This window comes from Aquila chrysaetos, chromosome 12, assembly GCF_900496995.4.
Source record: "Aquila chrysaetos chrysaetos chromosome 12, bAquChr1.4, whole genome shotgun sequence".
NCBI classification, from domain to species: domain Eukaryota; kingdom Metazoa; phylum Chordata; class Aves; order Accipitriformes; family Accipitridae; genus Aquila; species Aquila chrysaetos.
The window spans coordinates 592,482-618,625 of NC_044015.1; the positions used below are offsets into that span (position 1 = coordinate 592,482).

The 26,144-nt window shown below is 67.2% G+C and overlaps 1 protein-coding gene across 1 annotated transcript; it reads left to right on the top strand.

The window, feature by feature from the left end:
• The first annotated feature begins 204 nt into the window (after nt 1-204).
• On the top strand, nt 205-25,508 carry ARID3A (AT-rich interaction domain 3A). Its single transcript, XM_030033704.2, has 9 exons — nt 205-332; nt 3,292-4,283; nt 5,107-5,431; nt 20,188-20,260; nt 21,321-21,504; nt 21,710-21,957; nt 22,291-22,587; nt 22,676-22,765; nt 22,975-25,508. The coding sequence occupies exons 2-9, from the start codon at nt 3,865-3,867 to the stop codon at nt 23,424-23,426; spliced, it is 2,088 nt and encodes a 695-aa protein (XP_029889564.1). The 5' UTR covers nt 205-332; nt 3,292-3,864; the 3' UTR covers nt 23,427-25,508.
• Nucleotides 25,509-26,144: the final 636 nt, after the last annotated feature.

Genomic DNA, 26,144 nt, shown 5'->3' on the forward strand with positions numbered 1-26,144 from the left:
GAGGCGGCGCTGCGGCTGCGCTCCCGGCCGGCCCCGCGGCCCCCGCCGTGCGCTTCATTTGCATGCGGCGGCGGCGGCGGGCCAATGGAGGGGCGGGGCGGGGCGCGGCGGGCGCGACGGACCAGTGGCGACGCGGGGTGGGGCCGGTGCTGGGCGGGGAGGGTGCGGTGAGCCAATGGGAAGAAGGGGCGGGGCGGCGCCGGGCCCCCCGCCGCCCGCCCGCGGGGAGAGCAGCCGCCGTGCGGGCACCGAGCGCACCCCGGCCCCGCCGCAGCCCGAGCCCCGGGCGGCCGCGGCTGCTATGCGGCTTCGCGGCGCACGGCCTCCACCGGGTAAGCGGGGACGCGCCGCCACACCGGCCCCGTGGCCGTTACCGGGACTCTCCCCCTCCCTCCCCCGCTCCCGCGGCCGTTACCGGGGGTCGCGTTCTTCCCCCCTCCTCCCTGCGCTCGGGAGGGGGCTGGGCGGGACCGAGACCGGGTACCGGCCGCGTCCCCCGGGCGGGTTGGGACTCCCGCGGCCGGTTGCTGGGCGGGACCGGGGCGCCCCCTCCCCCCGCGGCCGGTTACCGGTCGCTTCCCCCGCGCGGGGCCGGGGCTTCCCCCCGCCGCCGCGGCCGCTCCCGGCCCGGCCGGCACGCCCCCGCGCCCGGCCCGGCCCCTCCGTCCCCTGCGGGCGTTACTGTCCCGGCCGGTTAGAGCCCCCCGCCCCGCCCGGCGGCCTCCAGCGGGGTGACGGGACGGGGCCGCCGCCCTGTGCCCCCGCCCGGGGCAGCCCCGGGCCCGCGGCCTCCCGCGGCTCCGGCCGGAGGAGGGGGCCGGGGCCGGGCTCCGCGCGGGGCCGGGGCCGGGGCCGGGTGGGAGCTGCTGGCCCAAGTCGGGCCTCGTTCCTCTGTGCTGGGGGCGGCCGTTCTCCCCCGGTTCGCGGGTCTGCCCCCCCCCCCCCCCCGCCCCGAGCCCCGGGGGCCGCCGGCCCCGACGCCGGGCGAGGCACAGCCGGTGCCACGTGCCGCCGGGAGCGGGGCCGGGGCCGGGCTCAGCCCTGGGGATGAGCCCCCAGCCCGCCCCGGGGCTCCCTCCCACAGCCCCCCCCAGTCCTGTCTGTCCCCAGGGACGGGCACCCACCGGTCTCGGGCTCTCCGTCCTCCTCCTCCTCCTCCTCACTTCAACCTCGGCGCTGCCCTCGGAGCCCCCTCCCATGCAGCGGCGTGTGCCCGCCCGGGGGTCCGGGGACAGCGGGCAGGGGTGTCTGGCCGTGGCCAGGCCCAGTGTCGGTGGCACAAAGGCCCCGTCCGTCCATCACACACCCGCCCGCCGCCGCGTATTTTTAGCCCGGCGTAGCCGCTGTCGCTCTCAAGCACCTGCCCCACGGGACGCGGGTGCTGCCACTGCCGCCGCCCGAAATCCCCCGCGCGCCGCCCGCACGGCGGGGAGGCACCGAGCCCCCGCGGCCGGGAGGGACAAAGGGGCACGGCTCAAGGTCACCGTGGCCGCCAGGCCAGGGTGCCACAGTCCCCTGGCTCTCGCTTGGCCATGCCAGCAGGCTCCAGCTGGCGCTTGGGCTTCAGTTCTCCACGGGGACGTCGCAGCGTGGTCCCGGCACGGCCACGGCCCAGGGTGCTTGAGGAGGCAGCTCTGTTCCCAGCTCCCGGCACCGCCGGTGCTGGCACTGAGTAATTTGGCAACTTGTGGCAAGGCAGAGCCGCGGCGGCACGGGGCCGGAGGAGCACGTGCCTGGGACGAGTCTCGCTCCGGTTTTGCTCGTGGCTCTCGCAGGCGCGGGGGACGGAGTTCAGACGTGGCGCAGGACGTCTGCGTGCCGGGGAGCGCGGCCATGGCCGGCGAGTGGCTGCTGCTCCGGGGCAGCCCCATGTGGGCAGCCCTGCCTGTGCAGAGAGGGGAGGGTCCCAACACCTCCCCTCCGCGCAGGCAAGATGGAGATGGCTGGGTTAGAGGAGGGGGAACTGAGGCACGGGCAGAGGCTGAGCGGTGCTCAAGTGGCTGACCAGCTCCTGCCGCCCCGGCGCTGGCTCCCCTCGGAGGCAGCAGCGGCGGCTGAGGCGCAGCCAGCAGCCCGTGGCCGTCGCGGTGACGGCACGTTCGTAGCGCGAGCTGAGCGCGGCAGGGCTGTGAGCGGATGCGGCCGCCGCCGCAGCGAGGCGCGGGGGAAGCGGCTCCGACCCGGCCGCCCAATCGGCAGCGGCACCGGCCCGTGATGGAAACGGGTTCCCCTTTCCAGAATTCGCGGGATCGTGCCGTAGCTGCCGGCTCCCGCGTGCTGCCAGCTGTCCTGCCCCCGCGGCGGGGGCTGCCCACGTCCACAGCCGGCCCTGGATCCGGCCCCGGCTCGGTCCCTTTGAGGGCCCCGTGGTGTGTGCGCTCCACCGGCCCGCGGGCAGCAGAAACGGGGTGATTGCCTGTACGTGGCACTACCGTGGCGGTGGCGCGGCGAGCTCCCTCCCTGACTTCGGCGCAGGCAAGGTCACGCCGAAGTTGTTGCTGGTGGAGCCCTGTCTGTCTGGGGGCCGGCTGCTGGTTGCACTGGGCCTCGGGGGGGGGGAGCTCGGTGCCGCCGGGGGGGGATCCAGGCCGGTGTGCCGGGGCGGTGAGGGTGTTGTGGGGCCTGGCCATAATGTGCCGGTTTCTCCGGTGCTTGCCGGCGGGGTGAAGCAGAGTTGAGCTGCTCGCGGCCCCACATCTCCCCAGAGGATCTGCAGCCCCTGGGGAAGGGGAGAAGCGTGGGGGCTCGCGGGGGCGGCCGGCAGAGCCTGTTTGCCAGCGTTTCGAGGAGCGAGGCTCTGCCTGCCAGTCCCGCAGGAGGCTGCCCCGGAGTGCTGGGGACACGCGGGTCCCCTCCACACCTGGGGACCCCGTTGGGCGAGGGGCCCCTCTGCCGTGCGGTGTGGACCCCGGTGCCACTCGCGCCCCGGCGCTGGCCTGGCGGCTGCCTGCTCCTACCATCACAAGGAACCCGGCACTCCCCTTGCCTACGTCTCTGGTGTCCCCGGGTGGGGACGTGCCCTGTCCCCCGTGGGGGACGCACCGGGTGTCTCTCCCAGTGCCCTCCCTGTGGGTCTCTTATCTGCGGGTGCTGGTATCCCGGTATCCGCTGCCTGCAGGGCCAGGCCGGGCTATCGGGTCCGGCAGGCCCCTTCCCCCTCCAGCAGCAGGGCCCGGCCTCCCTATCTCATTAGCTCGAGATTAATGAGGCTCCTGCGCTGTCTTTAACTCCTTCCTGCTCATCAGCTCTTGCCGCAGCTCCACTGACCCTCTCCTCCGCTTCTCCCAGCAGGTTTGCGCCAACGCCTGCCAGAAGCTGAGCCGGCCGAGGACTAGGGACGCCTGGCCCCGAGCGGGGGGACGCCACGTTGACCCCGAGACTGCCGCCCCCCGGAAGGTGCCTGGTCGGCGAGGGAGGGGGCAATGCGCCGGGCTGCAGCCGCTGCCCGTTGAGCCTGCGGAGGTTTCGGCACCTGCCCGGGACACGTTCGCCGACGGCAGCAGCACCCTGATCCTGACCAGCGGCCCCCTGCCCGCGGCTCCCACCGGAGCCCTCGAGCGAAGGAGACGTTGGGCCAAGACTGACGGGGGTCGGGGGGCACGTCCTTCTGCCCTGACCCGGCGGCGGCGATTCCTGCCCCGACACCCCGACGGCGCTGCGGACCCTCCGCTGCCCTCGCCGCCCCCCCCGGGCCCTGGCAGCCCCCTCGCAGGGCTGTCCCCCCCCGGCGCTGCCCAGCCTTGGCCTCCAGCCCCGCTGGAGCGCGGCAGCCTGCCGGGCGCTGCCCCCCGCGCCTCCCGGGCGTTGCCCCCCGGGTGCATCGCCCCCCGCCCCCCCGGGGACCCCCCGCCTGCCGGCAGAGCCATGAAGCTGCAGGCGGTGATGGAGAACCTGCAGCGGCAGCAGCGCGCGCGGCTGCAGCAGGCGCTGGAAGCGCGGCAGCAGGAGCAGCAGCAGCGCTCCACGCCGCCCCCGGCGCAGCCCCCGCCGGCCCCTGGGCAGACCCCCGCCAGCACCCCGGCCCGGGGCCGCGGCCAGGATCCGGCCCCAGCACCCTCGGAGGAAGGAGCGGAGCCCGAGAGCGCGCACATCCAGCGGGCGCAGATGGCCGCCCTGGCTGCCATGCGGGCAGCGGCCGCCGGCCTCAGCCACTCGTCCAGCCCGGGGCTGTCAGACGAGAGCCAGGCCTCTGAGGAGGAGGAGGAGGAGCGCGGCGAGGAGGAGGAGGAGGAGGATGGCGGGTACCAGCAGGAGATGGGCTCTGAGGAGGAGGAGGAGGATCTGTGAGTATACGCTAGCCCAGACTACCAGCTCTTATGGGTTCGGGGAAGAGGCAGGGACGTGGTCCGGCCCCGGCAGGTTTTGGCACAGCTGGTCGGGGTCGCAGGCTTCCCTTTGGGGCTTGGGAGCGGCGGTGGAGGCTGTGCCGAGCGGCAGGGTTTGCGCAGCTCGGGGCAGGGAGGCGGGTTAGCACCGTCGGGACGTCCCGGAGCGGGAGTTGCTGAGAGCAGCAGCTCGGCTCGGCAGCCGTGATTCCTCGTGCTGGGCTGGCGTGGGGCGACGTTTCGTCTCTGCGCAGGGAGCCGCGTGGGGCTGTGACAGAGGATCCTGGTCTGGCTTTAAATTATGCAGGGCCCTCGCGGCTGCCTCCTCCCAGCCCACGTCCTTGCCGGGGCAGGGAACAGGCTGGGAGCCATCTGGCAGAGCCCTGCTCGCTGTTGGAGCTGCTGTCTTGGGATGCCAACGGCCGGTGGTGCCCTGTGGGGCTGCCACCCGCCGACGGGGGTGCACCGGGGCTTTGCTGGGTTCCCCATGTGCCGGGTGGGTGGTCCCAGCCCCATGGCTGGTGGGGCTCCTGTGGGGCGGGCAGGCTCGGTGCTCTGCCCATGCAGCGCCGGGTGCTGCTCAGGAACAGGGAGAGGGTGCCTAGAGGTGTGGGGGGTTCGTTAAAAGGTTTTCCCACCTGGAGGGATGGGATCTGGCCTGTGGGGCAGGAGGAGAGCTGGGCCACCGCAGGAGAGCATCCTGCAGGGGATAGGGATCAGATCGGGGGGGGCAGACCCCCACCTAGTGCAGGAGCAAATCTCTGCTCTCCCCCTGCTCTAGGAAGGGCAAGTGGGATGAAGATGACTTTGAAGAGGACCTGGGCGAGGAGGAGGAGGAAGAGGAAGAGGAGGAGGAGGAGGAGGAAGAGGAAGACTATGAGGAAGAGGAAGACATGGGAGAGGAAGGGCTCAGCTCGGCAGAGGCAGTGCGAGCGGGCGCGGGATCCCTGCTGCTCCGCAAACCCCCGGCACCCCAGCACTACCGGGGCGAGCCTCAGCGGCTGCCGGGTGGGCAGGAGCGGCTCCCCTCCGGACTGGGCCACGCGCAGCCCCCGCCGCCGGCACCCGACCACGGCGACTGGACCTACGAGGAGCAGTTCAAGCAAGTAGGTGCCCGCCGAGACGTGTGTGCCGCCCCCCCTGTCCCGTGCCCGTCCCTCCCCTGCTCCTCGGCTCTGCCGCGCGTCCCTGCGTCCTCGCCGCGGTGAGACGCCTCTGGCGGTGCCGCCTCCGGCAGCGTTCTTCTCGTATCGAGCTGCCGTCATTGCCGCTAAGAAAGCGTGGGATTTCTCTGGGGTTTTAGTGCTTGGGCTCAGCCTCACCCCCTCCCCTGTCACTTTGGTTGGTGGCTCCAGTGGGATCCTGTGTCCCAGTTGGCACCGTGGCCTGGCCCCGGCGCAGGTGGGTGGTGTGATGGGGTTCGCCACAGGGACCTGGGAGAATTCTTGATGAAAATGATGGAAAAAAAACCACCCCAAACTTGCAAATCTGAAGGGACTCTTTGGTTTCCTCTTCCCCACCCTCCAAGCTGTTTTCTGTTGGGACCTGGCTTGCTTCCCATCACCGCAGGCGTGATGCCTGGTGGGACAGCTCTGACCCCGTCCATGTTTGGGGGCAGAGCTGCCTCCCTGCCACTGCCGAAATGCCACTGAAGCGTGAAACCGGGGTGAAAGCACCCCGGCTGCCCCCTCTGCTGCCTTCCCCGGGCTGGCTGAGCCGGGCTGGCAGGAGGCAGGCACGCTCCCGCTCTCTCCCGGCGCTGGAGCTCACTGCACCCCGCTTTCGGCTAATAGAAGGAAATGTGCTGCAAGCCGGAGCTCCCCGGGGGCTGCCCAGCTCCTTTGATGTGTGTGTTTAAATACATCTGAGTTTAGGGCTGGGGGAAGGGACGGGAGCTAACAGCAGCAGATGGGACCCAGATGGAGCGGCCGGGGCACAGTGGCCTTTCGGGAGGGATGTGACGGCCCCTGCCCCTGCCCCTTTGGGGCAGGGGCTGTCGCATCCTTCCCAAAAGGGGGAAGGGACTGCCAGGATCTGCCGGCACATTTGGATGCGGGCAGCTTTATGATGGGGCTGGCAGAGAAAGCGCAAGCAAGCGCGGAACATGCGGCTGCCCTCCCTGGCGCGCTCCTGCCCGGCTGCGGGGAAGGAGGGATGCTTCTGCCCCGCACATCCCTTGTGCCGCTGCACCCACGCCACCTCCTCTTCTTGTGGTTTCTCTCTTTTGTGCTTCCTGCCATCGGGGAGCGAGGGGCCGGGGACGTGATCTCATATCTGTGAAAAGGCTTTTTCGATACCGCAGCCGTGATCTTCCTGTTTGTCACCGTTTTGGTGCCGTACCGGACACGTGCGCCAGCTCCGGGTACTCGGCAATCGCTCCCAGCCCTCAGGATCCAACGGGAAAATCTGGGGCTGGGTAGTCGGCAGTGCCTGCACCATGCCGCGCTGGTACAGTGGTCTGTAGATGTACCATGGACCACGGCGTAGACTCTGCCGGCTCCCCTGCCGCAGCCACAGCACTTAGGGACACCAGCCCGAGTCCCAGCGCATCCTTTGCCCCCTCCCCATCTCTTGCCGGCAAAAGGGGCTGAGCCCCCCTCTCCGTCCCTTTTGCTTCCCAGTGGAAAGCTTCCCGGGGTCGGCAGGGAGAGCCCGGCACGGTGGTTAATCGCGGAAGCAGCCGGAGAGGGGAGGAAAGCGGCTGTTGCCGCTGCGCCGTGGGCGGAGGAGAGGAGACGAAGCGCCCGGCCAGGAGAGGCTTTCCCCGGCACGTCAGCCCGCCAGCGCGCCGGCGCTTGGATCGCGGCCGCTGGACCCGGGCCAGGGGGTTGCTCGGCGCGGCGCTGGCCGGGAGCTCCTCCTGGCCGCCCTCCAGCGCGTGCCGCCGAGCGCTCCAGCCCCAGCCCCAGCCCAGCTGGCGCAGCCGGGCCGGCGCAGCCTGGGAAGGAGCAGCAGGAATGTAAACAGCGAGTGCCGGCGTGGGGCGGCCGCCGTGGCCCCGGCGCTGCTTGGCAGGGGATGCTTTACCCCTGCCCCTGCTCCCGCCGCTGCCGCCCCTTTGCCGGGGTAGAGGCGCGTTAGGGGAAACCCCGGCAGCACCGGGGTGCTGGTGCACCACGGCCAGGTCCCCCAGTGTGGGAGAGCCGGTGGGGACGTGTGTGTGGCCGTGCCGGTGCTGTGCCTTCCCACCACGGTGGAGAAACACCGCTTGAGGAAGGAGGTATTTCAGGGTTCCTCTTTTTTTTGCAAAGGAGCTCCTCGCCGCTCGGCACTGGGAGCTCCTCTGCTCTCCCACAAGCTTGCGGGGAGCGTGCAGCCTCCTGCGTGTGTCGGCTGAGCCGGGCCCCCCGGCACTTTCTGGGGCCGAGCTGTGGCTGCGTGTGCTTGGTTTGGGGGAGGCGGGTGACTGATTTCTTTCTCCCTGCCTCCAAGCGGGCTTGGGGCCCCCCCAGGCAGCGCAGGGCTGGTGGTCCAGCCCCCGCTGCCTCCGGGGCTCTCTGGGTCTCCCTGTGGCTGCGGTTCGGGTTCAGTTCTGGATGTGCTGGTGCTGGTGAATGGCCCAGCCTGGTGTCGGTCCCCCGGCATCCCCGGTCCAGCGGTCTCTGTGCTCGAGGACGCAGTCCTGACTGGGCAGTGCTGCCGTCCGAGTCCCCGTGCCCCATGCCTGCCGGGGGGCTGTCCCCGTCCTCCACCGCGGGGTTTTATTGACCCATCTGGGACAGATTCCTGCAAACCGGGGGCTCGGCTGGGTTGAGCTGCGGGGGGCCGCGAGGAGGAGGGGGCCCAGTTCAAGGGGGGAGGAAGGGGAGGGCGCGAGGAAGAGTTATGGAGGTTAGGGAGGTTAGGGAGCCGGCGCGTGGCACCTCCCCGTCCCCGGGGACGGCTACCGCGCAGGCAGAGGTCAGCTCAGCGGCTGACCCGGGGCGCTGCCTGCGCGGGCAGCAGAACAAAGGAGCCCCCGGCACGGTGGGGGGCTTGGGGGGCAGCGGCTGCCGAGGGCGCAATGGCTCCTCAGAGAGGGGGGACAGGGGCGGTTTTGGGGCGGGAGGAAGCTCTCCATGGGGAATGGCTGCCGTGTCCTCCTTGGCTGGCCGGCGGTGAGGGCAGGCTCGCTTTCGTTTTGATCTTGCGCCTGTTATAGCCGCGCCGGCGGCGGCACAGGGGTGGAGGGGTCCGGCGGGACATTGCCCCATGCTGCCGCCATGCCGGGCTGAGGGCCGAGTTCGCTCTTGTTTGGGTTTGGGATCATCTCTAACCTCACCCCAAAAGGCACGACGGGTCCCCGGGGGGCTGGGGCAAAGCTGGCGTGTCCGGGCTGCCGGCCTGGAGCTGGGCTCGGCCACGGGGGTCTCAGCTGCTTGTGGGTAGCTGGGGGGCTGGGTGTGAGCCCTGGCACCCACCCACCAGGGCACCACGGCTGGGAGCTGGGGCTCGTACCACGGGCGTTTGCCATCGTGCCGTCGCTCTGGAGGGCGATGCTCGCGGGGGGAGCCGCGCTTTGACAAGCCGCTGGAGCACGAGTGGCTCAGCCAACCCCGGCCAAAAATCCGGCGCTGCTGCGTGCCGCCACAAACTGCTGCGTAATGCCTGGCTGGTGAGCTCCTGCTGTCGTGGGGCTGTCGGGGAAAAACCTGCTTTGATGTCCGCGCCCTAGCCCCGGCGAGTGTGTGGGGGGGGGTTCTGCTGCTGCCCTGCAGAGAGCCCCCCTCCTGACCTTTCTGTTTCGGTACCGCTATTACTGCACCCTACTAATACCGGGAGCGTGAGCCCTGGGTGCGTCAGCAGCCCACGAGTCTGGAGTTTCCTGCTTCTGCCCCTTTTGGAGTTTCCTCTGCTGCCTGCGACAGGCAGCGGCTGCCTGCGCTCCCTCGGGCACATGCACCCCGGCGCCGTGTCCCGCGGGAGGGCAGCTGAGGGGGGATCCATCTCCCGGTGCTCCCCCCGGCTGCAGCAGCCACTGGGCCCCCTTTGGGGTGTCCCTTTTGGGGTGCTGCAGGCTGATGTTTAACCCTCCGTCTCTGCTGCCGTTTGCAGGAAGCATCGGAGGCTAAAGCTGACGCGGTGCTGGGGGGCAGCTGTGCCAGTGGTGGGGTGCCGGCAAGGTTCTGGTGCTTTTGTGGGGGTGAGAGGTTTCTTAAGCTGCCCCAAGTGGGGACGTCTGAACCGCACCGGTGGCCATGTGGGGGGCGAAAACCTCAGCCCTTATCTTGCGCCGAGCAGTGCTCCCCCGAGATATGGTGTTTCAAAGTGCAACGGTTGGGGAAAAAAAAAATAATAAACCGAAAGCAACTCTGCAACCTCGGCAGGCGGCACAGCGGGGGCGAAACTGGACCCCCCCCCCCCCCCCTACCCTGCCTGATCCCAGGCCTGGGGACCAGCCAGGGCCACGCACGGGGCAGGGCCGCGGCGGTTGCCAGAAAGATGAAGCTGGGATTTTCCTGGGGGAGCTGCGGGAGGAGCTGGAGGAGCCAAGGAAAAGCCCATTTCTCCTCCGAAGCCCCACGGCTTGGAGCCCTGTGCAGAAACCCCGGGCTCCACTTAAGGTGTGGGGGATCCCCTCTGCCCCCGCAGGCAGCAGAGCCCCCGGCACGGGGCCCTGAACCCCTTTCTCCCGTGGATTATTTTCCTTTAAAAAGCCCGAAGCTGGCCGGGGGAGCAGGGCCAGGAGCGGGAGCCCTGCAGCCTCTTAACGAGGGCCCATTTACTTTCTTTAAAATATTGATTAGAGCTTTATTGCATTAGCCAGCCGAGCGGATGAGCCGCCCCCGGGGAGGGCGAAGGGGCCCCTGCGCGGGGAAAGGGGCACCCGAGTGTCGTCGCCCGGCCGGGGGCCACCGTCCCCCCACCCCAAAGGCGGTTCAGCTCTGACGGGTGCTGCGGCGTGGCAGGGGCACAGATAAAGGCCAGCGCCCTGGGGCCCCCCCCGGCCGGGCGATTCTGTGCCGGGAGGAGGTGATTGCGGCGCCTGGCCCGGCTGGTGGCAGATAACGGGGGCGAGGAGGGGACCGGAGCGGGACAGGGCACCGGGAGCTGTGGTTCAGTTGCAGGTGGACCCCTCCAGGGAGAAGGGCCGCGTCCTCCCCCGTGAACCCGGTGCAGCCATTGCCCATCTCGCCCCGCACCACCGTCCAGCTTGCTGAAAGGTGCTCCTGGCCAGGGATCCAGCCTGGTAATCGGCTCACAGTGCTCAGGGAGCATTCCCGGAGCCGTAATCCCGCCAGATCCCTGGCCAGGGGTCAGGGACTTCTCGGCGAGAGCGGCTTAGCCGCCGAGTGCCTCCCCCAGCCTGACGCCTGGGTGCCCGTGCAGCCCGCGGGGTGCCGGTCCTGCTGTCCGGGCACCATGTGAAGCCGTTTCTCCCAACGAGACCTGGGATAATTAACAAAGTGGGGGACATGGGACAGGTCCCTCCTGCTCCGGGTGCCCAGCTAGCACCTTTGCGCAGCTAATTTTGTTTGCTGCCAGGTGGACTGTCCCCCCTGGCACCCCTCGACTCGGGAGCTGGGTCAGCTCACCCCAGCCTGGGCATTGCCCGCTAGTGTCCCCTCCAGAGCCCCAGGCCCCCCAGAGCCCCAGCCCCCTGAGCTGATTCAAGGGCTGCAGAGGAGGCAGCCGCCTCCCAGCTCCAGCACAGCTGAACTAACAGGAACGAGGATTTATTTAAAAGAAGAAAAAAAAAACAAAAAAAAACGAGCAGAGACGAGAGCAGGTCCTTTGTCAGCAAAGCAAACAGCCGCCCGGCAGTGGAGCGGTTGGGCAAGGGCGCAGCGTTGCTCCATCCCCCTATTTCTGGCCCAAACCGCAGGAGAAATGGCAGCCGGTCCTGGGGCCTGGCCGGAGGTGCCGCAATCGGGGGCCGGGGCGGGTGATGGTTCGGGGACGGGGGGGACCCCCCCGCTCTTCCCTCGGCACGTCCCTGATGGTGCACCTGCCTGCGCTTGACCGCTCACCGGGCTCTGAGCGCCCTGGGGCAGCCGGATTGGGGGCTCGGGGCGCAGCTCCCAGCTCGGCTCCTGACCCGCTCCTTGACCCTTCTAGTCGGTCACTTAATCTGCCTGTGCCTGGGTCCCGGCTCTGGATGGAGCTCACGATAATCCGCCCTGCGCTGGGGCTGCTCAGCAGCTGGGGTTCTCCTCCCCGGGGAGGGGTCCCAGCTCCCCACACGTATCGCGGGGAGGGGGTGTCCCTGTCCCTGCTGTGGTGATGGCTCTTTGGGAAAGGGCATCCCTGTCCCCCCCCCAGCAGCCAGCTCAGGGGTCTCTCCCTGGTACAGATGGCAGCCAGGAGCACGCAGGCAGGCGCCGGCCCTAAATCCCTTCAGCAAAAGGCTTAACCTCCTGCCTCGGTTTCCCCACCTGCCCACGCACCCCTCTGCCCACGGCCGCCGCACAGCCCCGGCTCAGGCAGCGGCACCGGGCTTTCGGAGACTCAAACACCTGCAACGTGCTACCGCCTGCTCCGGTGCCACAGTGGGATGGGATCGGGCAGCAACTTTGCCGGAGCTGGCATCGCTCCAGTGCTGTGGCAGTGCCCCCCGCCGCTCCCCTCCTCTCTGCGGGTCGCCAGTGGCGCGAGGAAGCAGCGAGGTTTCGGTGCTGCCGGAGCAGCTCTCTGGTGATGGTTCCCAGGGCTGACGGCCCACAGCTGGCTGCCTGTCAAAACCATCTGTGGCCGCTGGACCTCTTCCAGCTCCCGCGGGCAGGGCCGGGGCGTGCGGGTCTGGCGGGACCCCCCCGGGACCCCCACCGCAGCGGGAAGTGCTGGTGAGGTTGGCAGAGCGGCTGTCCCGCGGATGGACGGAGGTGTGGGACCTCGCATTTCAGGAACAGATTTGCAATTAGACAAATCCCCGGCCGGGCGGTGGAAGCCCCGGGTGACTCATCTGCTCTGGCTTACAGCGATCCCCTTTCTAAGACGATCATTTACATATGGTGGAATTTAAACCCCAGCTTGCCTGCAAGGGCCAACGCAGCCGCCGCTCCTGCCCGCACGGCTGCCCCCGCACCCAGGTCGGGTCCTCACCCCGGGGTCTCGACCTGCTGGCCCTGTGGGGCTTCACCCCGCGGAGGTCTGGGGGCACACGGGGAGGGACAGCCCGAGGCGGGAGCTCGCTCGGTGCCCCAAGGATTTGCACTGCTTTTCCATAAGGAAGAGCTTTGCTGCTCTGGCCATGGTTTCCCCAGATTCGTGCCGTGTGGCTCCAGCTCGGCCGACCACCCGGGGTCTGCCATGGCGGCGGCGGGGAGCTGCGCCAGCGGTGTGCGAGCCAGGCCCTGGGTGCTACTCCCTGGGACGAGCTTTCTCAACACTGCCTGACTCCACTGAATTAATATTTGCACAAGGTCCAGTGCGATAGCGAGCATGTGTCAAGGGCATGCACCGGCACGCACGCGGTGAGGGCCAGGAGAGCCACTGCTGCCGGGCTGGCTCCCATCCGCCTGCCCGGCCGGCAGCTCCCGGCTCAGTGGGGAGCAGCAGCTCCCCCACCCCACCGCCACTCGGCGGTGACCTCTTGGCAGCCTGTGCCATGCGTTGGCGTTCAGACACTGAACCGGTTTTTATTTTAGCCTGAGCCCGGCACGCTGCCACCCCAGCAGGTCCCACTGAAACCGTCGTCTGAAATGCAACTGCAGCAGGATTCGCTTCCTTCTCTGCGAGAAGGGGAGAAACAGCAACAGCGCAGCCGTCCTGGGAGCTGGCGTCAGTCCGGGCCTGGCGGCACACTGCACCGGGACGGCTCCAGTGCGTGGACATAGATCCACGCGGAGCATCCTGGCGGCTGCCGGCTGGCCGGGCAGGAGCGGCCCCGCAGTGTGGCGGGGAGGGCGGCCGACGGCGCACGGACAATGGGGGGTCAGGGAGGTTAAATGGCGACTAATTCGCCCATTCAACGTCCCCCTCCGCGGCACGGTGACACCCGCCGTGTTGGCGCTGACACCGGCCCGCGTCCCTCAGGGTCGCCTGTACGGCTGCTCCCCCCAGCCCGGCCAGGGAGGCGGCAGGGCCAGGCACAGGGGCTGCGCGGGACCCCCCTCCCACCGGGGGGGGGCTCAGTTTGGGATGGGATGCTGCCCATGGTGCTATGGGTTCCTGCTCGTCCCCGTCCCCTTCCCCACGTCTGTTGGGGTGGCTCCCACGGGTCCGTGGCCAGGATGCGGCCACAGCATCACTTGGGGGGGTGGTTGCGGTTGCTGGGGGAAGCCCGGGTGGTGTGGGAATCCCCAGCCCTTTGGGACAATGGCTGGGGATCGGGAGCGGGCTTATCCCTGTGCCGCAGCAGCGCCGATGGATCTGCCGCCCGCCGAGTCCCACAACCCCCAGCCCGAGGAGGGGACACCGGTGGGGAGAGGCACCTGCGGTGGGGCTGTATCCCAGCCCGAGTGGGGCCAACCCGCAGAGGGGACAATGCTGGGAACCGGCAGGAACAATAGTACCGACGGAAGCGTGGCGGCGAGAGCCCAGCGCTCCCCAGCCCCCTCCCCGGCTGCCCCCACGGAAGCGGCCCCCCGCCCCGGGCGGCCCCGGCCATGCTCAGGCGGCAGGAATCCCGCCAGGCCGGTCAGTGGACTCGGCCGCCGGCGGCAGGAGCCGGCTCCGTCCCGCACGGGCGAGGCTCCCGGCAGCGCCGTCCCGCTCCCGGCCGGCCTCGGAGCTGACGAGAGAAGTGGTGGGGGGGCCGCCCCTGGGGATTTTGGGGAAGGGGCGCACGTCCCAGCGCCCTGGCAGCCCCTTCCCAAGGGAGGGGGCTGTGCTTTGGGGGGCTCGCAGGGGATTAAGGATGGGGACAGAGAGGTGACCCGTCCCTAAGCCGAGCGCTTTATCTGCAGTGGGATCTGCGCCGATGCTGGGCTCTCCCTTTGCCCTTCACTGGGAGGGATCGGCCCCAGCAAACCCGATACCCCCATGCTCGGGGGGGCCGTGCCGGTGCTGCCCCTCGCTCACTGCGACAGCCGTGCCTGGAGAAGGGGCTGCATGGCCTCGGGCACCCCCAGCCCTGACTCAGCCACCATCTTATGGGAAACCACCTCACCAGCATCACCCGAAACACTTCATTTCAGGGCTCGTCACCAGCCCTTCACTCTAGTTTTTACAAATTACTTTCTTTTTCTGAATAAGTGCCCCCTCTGGCCCCAACTGCGGGTCCTGGCGTGCGATCGGCGCGGGACCGGTGCCCTGGCATGCCAGGGGCCGTGGAGCCGTACGCGCCGGCCGGGAGCAGGACGGGAAACACAGCCCGCGTGTTTATTCTTCATTAAATAACTCGTTAGCGTGCTCAGTCTCTCCCCCCGCCTCCCGGCGTCGCCCCTTGGCTGTCAGCGGGACAAAGGGACGCGTCCCCGGGGGCCGCTTGGAGGAAGGAAGGAAGAAAAGAGAGAGAGAAGGAGCCCCCCCACCCCATCACGCCGCCCGGGCTGGAGTCAATCAGAGAGGACGTTTGCCCTGGTACCTGCCGTGGGTGCCTCACCGGGATGGGCTCTCCCCTGCAGCTGCCTTTGTTGTATTTTTTCCCCAAATACAGAAATTCAGGCTTTTTTAGCCCCTGGAAGGTGGTCGGCCCCGCTGGAGGGGCTGCTACCAGCACCCCTGTCTCTGCTACAGTGGTCCTTGGGGGTCTGCCCCCCAGCCCGGCTCACGGCGTGCACGTCCCAAACCGGTTTTGAAGAGAAGGGAGGAAAGCCGAGAGTGTTGAGACTTCCTGGCGATGGAAAAGAAACTTGAAAATTAATCCCCGAGGCTTCAAAACCCGGAACCAAGCTGGTGGGGGGGGTTGTTTTTAGCTCGGGTGTGGGATGCTGGCTCGGGACACTGGGACACAGGCTACTCTGCGGCATCAGCTTCTGCAGACCCCTGCTCTCTGGTCGGGGGGTCCCTGTGACGCCTGACGGGGCGGGCATGGAGGCTCCTGCCGATGGAAGGACTCGCGTGACTCAGGCATAAGCCCCCGCATTACCGGGGCTGCGCTCTTGGAGCCTCATTAAATGGCGCTTCCCCTCTGTGCTTTAATTGCCCTCCTTGCCCGCAGTCTGGGGGGGCTGTTAGCAGGGGAGCGGTTATCTTGGTGCCTCCCAGCAGACCCCCGGCACGCACCGCTCCCGTGCCGAGGGCTCTCTCCTGCATTCCTGGCATTGCCGAGGGGCCGCCTCCTCGCCAGCCCTTTGAAAGCCAACGGGTTGGGATTTTCCCGTAATCTGGTTTGAAACGTTAATCCGGTCATCCACACCAAACGCCGGGCCGGCATCCTGCCGGGGCGCTGGGGTGCGGGGTCAGTGCCACCCGCTCACCACCTTCCTAATTCCTCCTCCACTTAATTATGTATCTGCTGGCAACGGCCATCTGGCACCTTGTCCTCAGCCGGCCGCAAGGACAGAGGGCTGGGGCCGATGGGGGCTGCACCGGCGGCGAGGTGGGTCGGGCACCGTGGCACAGAGCCAGCCGTGCTGGCAGCGCCGGGTGTTTGCCCTGTGCTGGGTGAGCACTGGGAGCATTGGGTGTGCGGGGCTGGATCCCCCAGCCCGGGGGGCTCTCGGGGTGGTGGGCGGCATCTCCTATCCCCCCGGCCGGGCTGGGGTCGGCCGTGCTGCGGCATACCCTGGCACAACGCTCTCGCCGTGGGGACCCATCAGCAGGGCGGCACGGCCGGGCGGCCTCCCCAGGGTAAGAGGATATTCTTGGGGCAGCTGCGTTACAGATTAAGTCGTTTCCACCTCCCTGCGGCCTCCCTAATTACGAAATGTAAATCTATTGACTCAGCGGCGGCAGGGCGGCCTCTCCCCGCGGCTCGCTGCCCGGCGGCTGGCGTTACCTTTGCACTGAGCCTCGCCGCCTCCGCCCGCGCTTCCCCAACGAGGAACCATGCTTTGCGCCGAGCAGAAGCCGTGCTCGAGCGCCGCAGGCAGGGCACCGGCACCGGCCAGGGATCAGCACCTGCTGATTTCGGTCTGGTGGTGCCAGCGGCAGCCGGTCTGCGCCGAGCCCGGCTGCGCGCTCAGTTTCGCACGCTGCTGAAACCAGAACATGTTTCTGTTCCTCAATTTTTATTTTGAGACCCGATATCTAAGCTTTCCTATGATGCCCGCGCTGCCTCTCGGTGTTTGTGGGGCGCGCAGCTCCTCTGCTGCGTCCTCGGCAGCACAGGAGTGCTGCGGGCTGCCAGCGAGGTGTCTCGGCAGAGCCGGGATGCTGTCAATGCAAGGAAATCCTGCGAGGGGCTGCTGGAAGTCGCTCGTCTCTGCCCCCTTCCACGTCTCTGCCTGTGCCCGGGCAGCGAGGGGGGACGGGGGCAGCTCGGCGGATGCCGCTCGGTCACACGGCACCCGCCGCGGTGCAGGCAGGGCACGTCCCGGCCACGGCGGGGCACGTCCTCGCCTCGCGGCACTGCTGGCCAAGCTCCCTGGGAAGCTGCCCTCGCGCCAGGCGGTTCTGCCGGCGGCGGCAGAGCCAGACGAGGGTCTGGGGGGGGGGGCCTTTGGGGGTGCAGCTGGGGAAGCGCCCGGCACAGGGGAACCCTGGCCGGCCTGAGCCCCTCTCCCTGCTCCGGGGTGGCAGCAGCCAGCAAGCAGCAGCGGAGCGTGGTGGAGCTGTCGAAATCGCGCTGGTAACCACGAGCGGCGGTTTGCGAAACGTCCTTTGCCCGGCAGCTGCGGCTGGGTGTGCCAGCAGGGCCTTGAGGGCACTGGGCGGGAACGGGGCTCCCTCTGCTCGCCGGCCCCGGTGACCCGCCGTGGCTTTGTCCTGGATGGGGATGGGGGGAGAGTGGCCGCAGCCGGTGGAGTTTGGCGTGGGACCACCGCGGCCGGTGGGCGGTGGGGGGGCATGTGGAAGGACGGCACACGGGACAGCCGCCCGCCTGCTGCTGCTAATCCCTGCGACCCGGCCGGCACACGCTTTCCTCAGCTGACGGTTAATTTTCTTTCATCCTCTTAAACGCGTCCGTTCCCCTCGGGACTGAGCCCGGGGGGGCCCATGGCTGGGGGGGTCGCGGCAGTAAATGAACCGGTGCATTTCTCCCTTCCAAAATGCAGCCGCAGCTCCCACCTGCAGCTGGGGGAGAGCGGCTTTATTTAAGAGCTGGCTTTATAAAAATTGAATGAACCAATGTTTTCATAAACGGCTGATCGATTTTTAGAGCTCTGCAGGTTAATAGGTTGCTCGTGACTCCCTTGCGATGCGCCAGGACGGCTCCATGGTTGGTGCTGGCCAGCCATGCTCGCGCCCTGCCGCGATTTGGGACCCCAGGCCCCAGGGACGGCGCCGGGGCTGAGGCCAGTGCCGCTGCCAGCTCTCCCTGGGGACGGGCGAAACCCTGCCAGCGCCGCGGGCATGGTCCCATGCTGCCAGCGCTTCTGTTTTTTCACGTTTCCCTTTCTCCCAAGCAGGAGGGCAATGGTTTTCCAGCCCCCCGTCCCCTCCACTGCACCACGGCAATTCTCCCTCCCCAGGTTTGTATTTAATCCCCCGGCTGGGCTGAGCGCGCCCCGGCTGCCCGGCACACTGCCTGCCGCTCCTGTGTCTGACACGCAGGAGCCGCGGCAGCACTGGTGCCGCCCCGCAGGTTGGGGGTCCCCGCGGTGCTGGGGTGCAGCATCTCTGCCGTGGTGCTGGGAGGCTGCAGCTTCTGCCCCAGCTCCTGCTGCGTAAGCAGGGCTGTCGCCCCATTAGCGGGGTTAACGGGGCGCAGGGGGGGTTTAGGCTTGGGGTTAACCATGGAGGGCAGCAGGGGTGCTGCGGGTGGTGGAGCCATGGACGGGAGGCTCAGCACCCCTCAGGATCGTGCCGCCGCGGCGGGCGCAGGGGAAGCCCTTTCTCTGCATGCGGCTTTCGGAGCCGCTCAAGGAAACGGGGGAGGCCGGATTGGCGCTAGCCCAACATCCCTCGGCCGGTCGGGAGCAGCCTGCATGGCTCAGCCCGAAAAACCACGGTGGTGCCCCCTGTGCCATGTCCCAGCCCTGCCCTGCCGGGGGGCACTGCTCCGCTTCCCCCGTGCCGTGGTCCCTCCGGGCTCCCCCTGCACACCGGACCCCTTGCCAGGGTGCTGGGGTGGGAGAGGGGCTTTGAGGGGTCTCGGCCAGCGGTGACGGCGACTCCTGCCCCTTCCCTGGGGTTTGCTGGGGGCCGGGCGAGCCTTGCGAGGTTTCCAGGGAAACTGGGGGTTTATGGCTTTCCTGCAGCGCCCTGCCCCTCTTATCGCGCGGCCCCATTGATCCCTTTGATCGGTGCCGGCCGGCGAGTTGTTCAGCCCCGCGGGATCCGGATCCTCCCTGGGGGGCGGTGGGAGGATGGGGCTCGCGCCCCTTGCTCACAGCCGGGGCGACGGCTGCCCGCCCGCGGGTCCCGCTGCCGCCGGGGTGCCATGCCGGGCATGCCCACGGGACGAGCCGGGGTATCGGTGACCCGGTTAATGTGCTGATCTGCTGCCGTGCGGTTGGCGGCCCCGCGGTGCGTGCCTGGTGGGTTACGTGGTAATATTTATAGCCCCCCTCCCGGCCGCCGCGGCACCGCTGGCAGTTGTTCAAAGTTGTCATTGAGAAAAACGGGAGCCGCTCAGCATCGAGGGGCCAGGGGTGGCGGAGCCGGGGTGAGGGCTGTGACATCCATCCCCGCAGCGTCCGGGCAGCGCCTGCCCCGCGTAGCCCTAGCTCTGAAACCCCTCCTGCAGGGGAGGATTATCCACCAGCCATCACCTCCGGGCAGAAACCACGCTGGGCTTCGGCTACCAGCATCGGGGAGAGGCAGAGCCGGCGTGGCGTGCCTGCCTGCGTGCCGGGACGCTCAGGCCAGCAGATCCTGCTGCCATAAATCAGGCAGGAATGTGCCGGGCTGTCGGGCGCGGGGTGGGGTCCCGACAAAAGCTGCCCCAGCAGAAACGGGTGCTCGAGGCGCAGCCGTGCCAGAAGTCTTGCCCCGGGTCTGCCTGCCCCGGCTCAGAAAGACACGTCCCGGCTGTGTAGCGCGGTGTGGCGTGGTGGGGTTCATCCCGCCGGGTTTGCTCCGGCAGCCGTGCCTTGGGCAGCATGGAAGCCTTGGGGGAGACGCTGTAGCAGGAGGAGAGGGGGCCACCCCCATGGCCACTGTCCGATGGGCACAAAGCCTCACCGGGGCAGCCCACGCTCAGTGCCAGCCTCACCAGGCAGAGGGGAGCAGGCTCTGCCAGGCGGCATGGCAGCCAGTGGCATGCCACAGCCGGGAGGGTGTCCTGCGACCGGGTACAGCTCAGCACCCTCCTTGCCTCGTTATGGCCCTCATTTGCTGGGGCTGTACCCCCAGGGACCCCCTTTCAGCACACCGCAGCAGGCACGAGCGTGCACCGTGGCACACGAGCGTGCACCGTGGCACATGGGTGTGCACCGTGGCACACAAGCTCGCCGGCTCCTGACGCTGGCTCCCGGCACTGGCTCCCTCCGGCACTGCAGGTGCAGAGGATGGATCATGCCGAAGCGTTGCTCCACTCTGTGCCGAGCACACGGCAGATGCTAAAAATAGCCGGGATCGGTGTTCCCGGGAGGAGCTGGGGGCCGATCGCGACACTTGCAGTGTGGGAGCCGCTCCGGCCTGCGGGCGAGGCGTGGGGCAACGCTGCAATTTCAGCACCGGTCTTTCGGCGCCGAGCTCCGAGCAGGGCAGGTAGGGGATGGCATTGCCGTCCCGGGGCTCCTGCCGGGGTGCGGGCGCAGGTCAGCCCCAAGCTGACCCCATGGCTCTGTGCAGGGACCCCCCCGGGGCATCTGGCATCCTGCGAGCTGAACGGCTCAGGCTGGTGGGCTCAAGCCCCACGGATGCAGTTTCGGGAAGGTCGGGGCTCTCCGGGCGGCGGGGGGCACGGGTAGGGGGTTTTTCTGAGTGTTTGTCTTCTCTCGTTGCGCAGCTGTACGAGCTGGACGGTGACCCCAGGAGGAAGGAGTTCCTGGATGACCTCTTCAGCTTCATGCAGAAGCGAGGTGAGCCCCCCCCCCGCACGCCCACCCAGCTCCCTCCCCACGCCCTCCCGGGGCCGGGGGCTCATTTCTTCGCCCCTCGTTACAACCCCGAGGTCACAGCTCCGGCTGGCCTGCTGGTTAATTTTTAACCTCTTTGCACAGCGGGGTCAAACCTGCTGGGCTGGATCCGGCGCCTGCGGCCCCCCCTTGCCCGGCCCCACTCCCCGCGCCCATCGCATCCGGGACCTGTGGCCCCTTCCCCACAGGGTCCGGCCCCTCCTGGGCACGTTGCCCCTGGCTTTGCCTCCCCCCACTGTCCTTTTCCCGGGTTATTGCAGAGGATGAAGCCCCTTGCTGCCTTCTCGCTCTGCCCGGGCTGGCAGGGGCTGGGCGCGGGGCGGGGGGGGGGGCCGGGAGGGTGGAAAGGGCTGAACACGAAGCGTTCGCCTGGTCGAGGGTCTGGTTCCTGCGTGGAAAACAGCGCTGGAAATGCTGACGCATCGCTGCCTTCAGCCTTTTGTCAGGCAGGCGTTGGGGGAAGCACGTGTGCGTGCGCGGGGGGGCCGGGGAGCTGCTGGCCCGGCGCTGGCTGCGTCCTGCCGGGGCCCTCCCTGAGCCCCCTCACCCACCGGTGCCTGGAGGGCAGAGACCCCCGGGAGGGAGGAGACGCTGCAGCCCCTTCCCCGTCACTGGAGGGATGAACCCCCGCCGTGTATGTGCGGCCCCCGGCTCGGCGGGACCCTCGCGGCCGGGAAGCGCTGCCGCCGTTATAAATAACTTGTGTTGCCGGGTGCCGCCGACCTCAGCCTGAGAAACCGCGCTCAGCCCCATTTTGGGGGCTGTGGCTGAAAACTGCGAGTTTCTGTTTCCTTTGTGCGTGGGGCTGATGCTCAGCGAGATGGCACCGGTGGGGGGGGGGGTCCCAAGGGGGAAAGTAGTGATGGTGGAAGGGAAGGGAGGAGCAGGAGCCCCCCCGACCCCTGCGCTGCCTCACGGGGGGTCTCGCCAGCTTCCCCCCCTCTTTGCCCAGGGGTGAGAAAGCAGCAGCCCAGACCCGCTCTCTCCTCCCCCCGCTCCCCAGGGACCCCCGTCAACCGGATCCCCATCATGGCCAAGCAGGTGCTGGACCTGTACATGCTGTACACACTGGTGACGGAGAAGGGCGGCCTGGTGGAGGTCATCAACAAGAAGCTGTGGCGGGAGATCACCAAGGGGCTGAACCTGCCCACCTCCATCACCAGCGCTGCCTTCACCCTGCGCACCCAGTGAGCGGCGGGGGCTCAGCGCGGTGGGCTGGGGGCGGCGGGGGGGGGCGAATCCTCCGGCAGGATCGGCGCTGCCCGTGCTCCCTCTGCCCTCCGTGGGATGCTGGGCACGGGGACGGTGGGGAGGGAGCGGGCAGCACACGGGCAGGGGGTGCCCAGCCGCCACGTCACCATCATCATTATCTCCGTCCCTTTCCGCCGGCAGGTACATGAAGTACCTGTACCCCTACGAATGTGAGAAGCGAGGGCTGAGCAACCCCAACGAGCTGCAGGCGGCCATCGACAGCAACCGGCGGGAGGGCCGCCGGCAGGGCTTCGGCAGCTCCCTCTTCACCTACTCGCCCGGCGGCACCCATGGCCTCCTCTCCTCCCCCAAGCTGCCAGTGCCGGCGCTGGGGCTGGCCTCCGCCACCAACGGCGGGTCCATCGCTCCCGTCCAGAAGATCAAGAAAGGTAACGGCCACCGTGGGGTCTGGGCTGTGGGTTGAGCCCCCTCCTGGCACCGGGGACGCAGCCCCGAAAGGGGCAGAGCTGGGCGCCGCGGGCAGGGGGGTCACACTCCCGTCCCTACCCGGACCCTATACACCGGGGCTGGTTTCGGGGACCCTGACTCCGGTCATCCTGCTCTGGCTCTTGGAGGGGCAGGAGGTGCCAGGCAGCCCCCGGCACGGAGACGAGGTGCAGAGGGGCCCTGAGCCATTGTGCCAGGGCCGGGGACACCCCGGGGTGATGGCACCCACCTGTCCCCGTGCCCCGCATCCCTGACCGCCCGCTCTGCCCCTGCAGAGGAGGACTCCCCCATCCCCATCTCCATGCCCAGCCGGCTCCCCGTCTCGCTGGCCGGCCACCCCGTGGTGGCAGCCCAGGCGGCCGCGGTGCAGGTGGCGGCGGCCGCCCAAGCCGCGGCACTGGAGCAGCTGCGGGAGAAGCTGGAGTCGGGGGAGCCCCCGGAGAAGAAGATGGCGCTGGTGACGGATGAGCAGCAGCGGCTGATGCAGCGGGCGCTGCAGCAGAACCTCCTGGCCATGACGGCCCAGCTGCCCATGAGCATCCGCATCAACAGCCAGGGCACCCGCTCGCCAGGTCAGTGCCAGCCCTGGCCCCCCGCCCCGGCAGAGCTGCCGCGGCCGCTGGTCCCGGCGGGGTCCGTAACCCAGCTCTCCCCCGGCAGAGAACCGCCAGGACTCCGCCGCCGGCCTGAGCAGCAACGGCACCAACAGCATCAGCATGTCGGTTGAGATCAACGGTATCGTCTACACAGGTGAGGGGCTCTGCCCGCCGCCGGCGCGGGCCGGGGGCTGCTTGACCTCTGCCGTCCCCAGCGGCCCCCGCTGCTGCCGCCACCACCGCGCACCACCTGGCCTCGCTCCTGCTGGCGTTCGCCCCGTTTTCGGCTGCGGACGCGGTGCGGGTAGGCAGCATTGGCACAGCCGTGCCGCACCCCGGCTCAGCCCCCTGCTCTCTCCCCAGGTGTGCTGTTCGCCCAGACGCCCGGCCCTTCCTCCCTCCTCTTCCTCCTCCTCCTCGCTCCCCTCCTCTGCCTACAGCAAAGGCAACGGCGGCGGCAGCGGCAGCCGGAGCAGCGGCACTGGTGGCGGCAGCGGGGTGGGGAGCGGCGGTGGCGGCGGCGGCGGTGGCAGTGTCCCCCCCGCGGCCCCGGCCAGCCTGGCCGTGCCCCCCAGCTCTACCTCCAACAATGCTTCGCCTTAATGCCCCCGGCCCCTTCCCCTTCGCCAGAGCCGGCAGCCGCGGCGGGGGGGGGGGGGGCAGAGCTCACCCCGCCAGCCCTTGCCCGGCAGCCGTCGGGGCGCGGGGGGCCAGGGTCTCACCGGGGTCTCACCGGGGTCTCACCTGGGTCTGGCCGGGCTCTGCCCTTGTTCTCGTGTTGTTGGGTTTTCCTTTGCGAGGCAGAAAAGCTTTAGCCCGGGGGTTTTGCCGGAGGCGCCGGCTGTCCCGCTGCGCCGCGCCAGTCCGGGACCGTTTACCTCACTCACATCACACTTTGCACTGTACATTTATTATTATTATTATTATTATTTTTTAACTCGTGTTACCTCCAGACAGACGCACGGACGCCTGCCGACGCGAGCTTTAGTGAAACCCCCCGGCACTCTCTAAAGGAAAAAAAGATGAAAAAAAGATAAAAAAAAAAATTGGAAATCGGGAGATATTTTATTCATTTAGATCCTTTTCCCTCCCCCTTTATTTTGAGAACTACACTCACTATATGGGATTTTAAGAGGTTGTTGTTTGATTGTTTTGTTGTAAATAGCTTCTATTTTATTCTCTAAAAAGAAAAGAAAAGAATCGAACTTTAACATGCAAATGATATATATTAGCGTTCATCAGGGAAACGGGAGCTTGGAAACCGCGTAACCTCCTTTCTTCTCTCCTCTCATCGGTGGTCGGGTCCAGCTCTGCTCCTTCCCCTGGGAACCCCGCGGGCGCCCCGGGACCCCGGGGCTTTGTACGGGGCCAGGGGTCCCACCCCGGCCAGGCTGTGCCGGCAGCGGGCAGAGCTGGCAGCCCCTGGCACGGGCAGCTTGCCTGCACGCCCCAGCCTCCAGTTTCCCCAGTCTCTGTGCAGGGGCTGGGGGTCTTTGCCCACCTTTGGGGATGCTGGGGGCAGGGGGCACGCTGCCAGTCCCGCTGCCTGTCCTGCTGCCCATCCTGCCTGGCTGGCACCTCCCGGGGAACCCGCTGCTTTCAGGCTGTTGCTTTATTTTCTCAGCAGAGAAAATTGAGCTGAAAGCCATTGCCCCCCCCCCCCACCCCCAAAACCCCAGCCCATGCCAGGGAGGGGGGCTGGCATTAAACCGCGGCGGCAGCAGCAATCCGGGCTTTACCGCGGGGCCGATTTGCTCAGCGAAGGCAGGATGCTCCCCCCTGCATCCCACCCACCATCCCCATGGGGTTGGGGGGGAAAGCGGGGCCAGGAGCTGGGCTGCACCAGCAACTCTTTATTTCCCCCCCCAATACTACTGTGCAAAGCCAACTTGGCATATTTTCCTCCAAAAATAAGCAGCTTGGGAAGAGCAGGATCCGAGCGATGCATGGGGGGGGGGGTGTTTCTAGAGGGGACCGGCATAAAATACCCAATTTAGCAATGGGATGCAGGAGCTGATATCCAGGATGAGGATGCTTGGGGGGGCTGTGGGATGCTCCGGAGGTCCTGAACGTCCTTCGGAACCTCCAGCACATCCCTCAGCCCCAGCCCCGAGGATTTATTTGAAGCATCGTTATCTCTCCAGCTGGCCAGGTTTCAATTTTTTGCAATTTTTTAGACCTTTTTTTGCCCGCCCCCCCCCCCCAAACATTCGCCCACATCTGCGTGAGACACAATCGCGACCCGATACCGAAACCCACTCCCCCACACAACTCGGTATCTCAATTCCTCAGGTTTCAACCTCGAGCACAGGGTTTTTTTCCCCCGTTCCCCAGCTGCCTGGGGGGGGGTGTCCCACACTGGTGGATGCCCCCCCCCCCCTTTTTTTTGCTTGGGGAAGCGGTGATCTCAGGGGATTTGGGGTTTTTCCAGCCTTTTTTTTTCCCCCCAGCCTTTTTTCCCCCCTCTCCAGAGCTGGAAATGCCCCTTGGTGGCTCCGTGAACCCCATCCCTTGGGGGGGGGTCCGGGGGGGCTCCGTCCGGCTCCTGCTGCTGTTAGGATCCAGCCCAGCTCCCCACAAGGAGAAATCCCAGGGGGTGTTTCTCGTGCCCAGGGTGGGCATTAGATTTTCTTAGTGAGTTTTTGCATTTGTACAGTCACTGTTTTGGGTTGGTTGGTTTTTTTTTTAATTATTTTTATTCCCCCCCTCCTCTTCCCTCCCCCTCTTCTTTTTTTTTTTTTGAGAGCGTATTACCTTCCACTTTATTTTTCTTTTTGCATATCGATTTAAAAAAGAAAAAAAAAAAGCCTAAATCAGTTTCTCTGGGGTTTGGAAAGAAAAAAAGGAACGGACACAGCTGCAGACGCATTTACCCAGCGTGCATATCTTAACTCAGGTAAAAAATGAAAAAGAAAAAAAACCACAAAAGACAAAAAAAAAGAAAAAGAATAAAAACCACATTCTACCTCTGAGAGCGGCGGCCTTGGGCGCACCCAGGCCCCCGGTGAAATATTTCAGTTTTGCAAACATTCAGGTATTGAAACTTTTGATTATTAAAAAAAAGATAAAATAAAATAAAAACACTGAAAGTTTACATTTTATAATAACATTATTATACAGATTGTATTTAAACTTCAGAATATTTAAGACAATTGTAACCCTGTAAAGTTGATGAAATATTAAAAAAAAAAAAAAAAGTTGTATTGTCTGGGGTTTCTGTCCCTGGGGGTGTCCAGGGGGTGCCCATCCAGGGCCCACAGAGCTACGGGGTGCTCACGGGGTACCCACAGGGCTGTGGGATGCCCACAGAGCTGTGGGGTGTCCGTGGTTCTATATGGTCCCCACAGGGTGCCCATAGGGTTATTGGGTCCCTACAGAGTGCCTATAGGACTATAGGGTGCCATGGGGTCCCTGTGGGGTGCTTTAAGGGCTGTGGGCTGTCCGTGGGGTCCCTCCGGAGTGCCTATAGGACTATAGGGTGCTGTAGGGTCCCTATGGGGTCCCTGTGGGGTGCTGTTAGGGCTGTGGGGTGT

Excerpts from the sequence above, each read along its gene's own strand:
- ARID3A (XM_030033704.2), top strand. The coding sequence starts at position 3,865 with ATGAAGCTGCAGGCGGTGATGGAGAACCTGCAGCGGCAGCAGCGCGCG. Across the intron at positions 4,284-5,106 it reads GAGGAGGAGGAGGAGGATCT|GAAGGGCAAGTGGGATGAAG; the intron begins GTGAGTATACGC and ends CCCCTGCTCTAG. Across the intron at positions 20,261-21,320 it reads CAGCTTCATGCAGAAGCGAG|GGACCCCCGTCAACCGGATC; the intron begins GTGAGCCCCCCC and ends CCCGCTCCCCAG.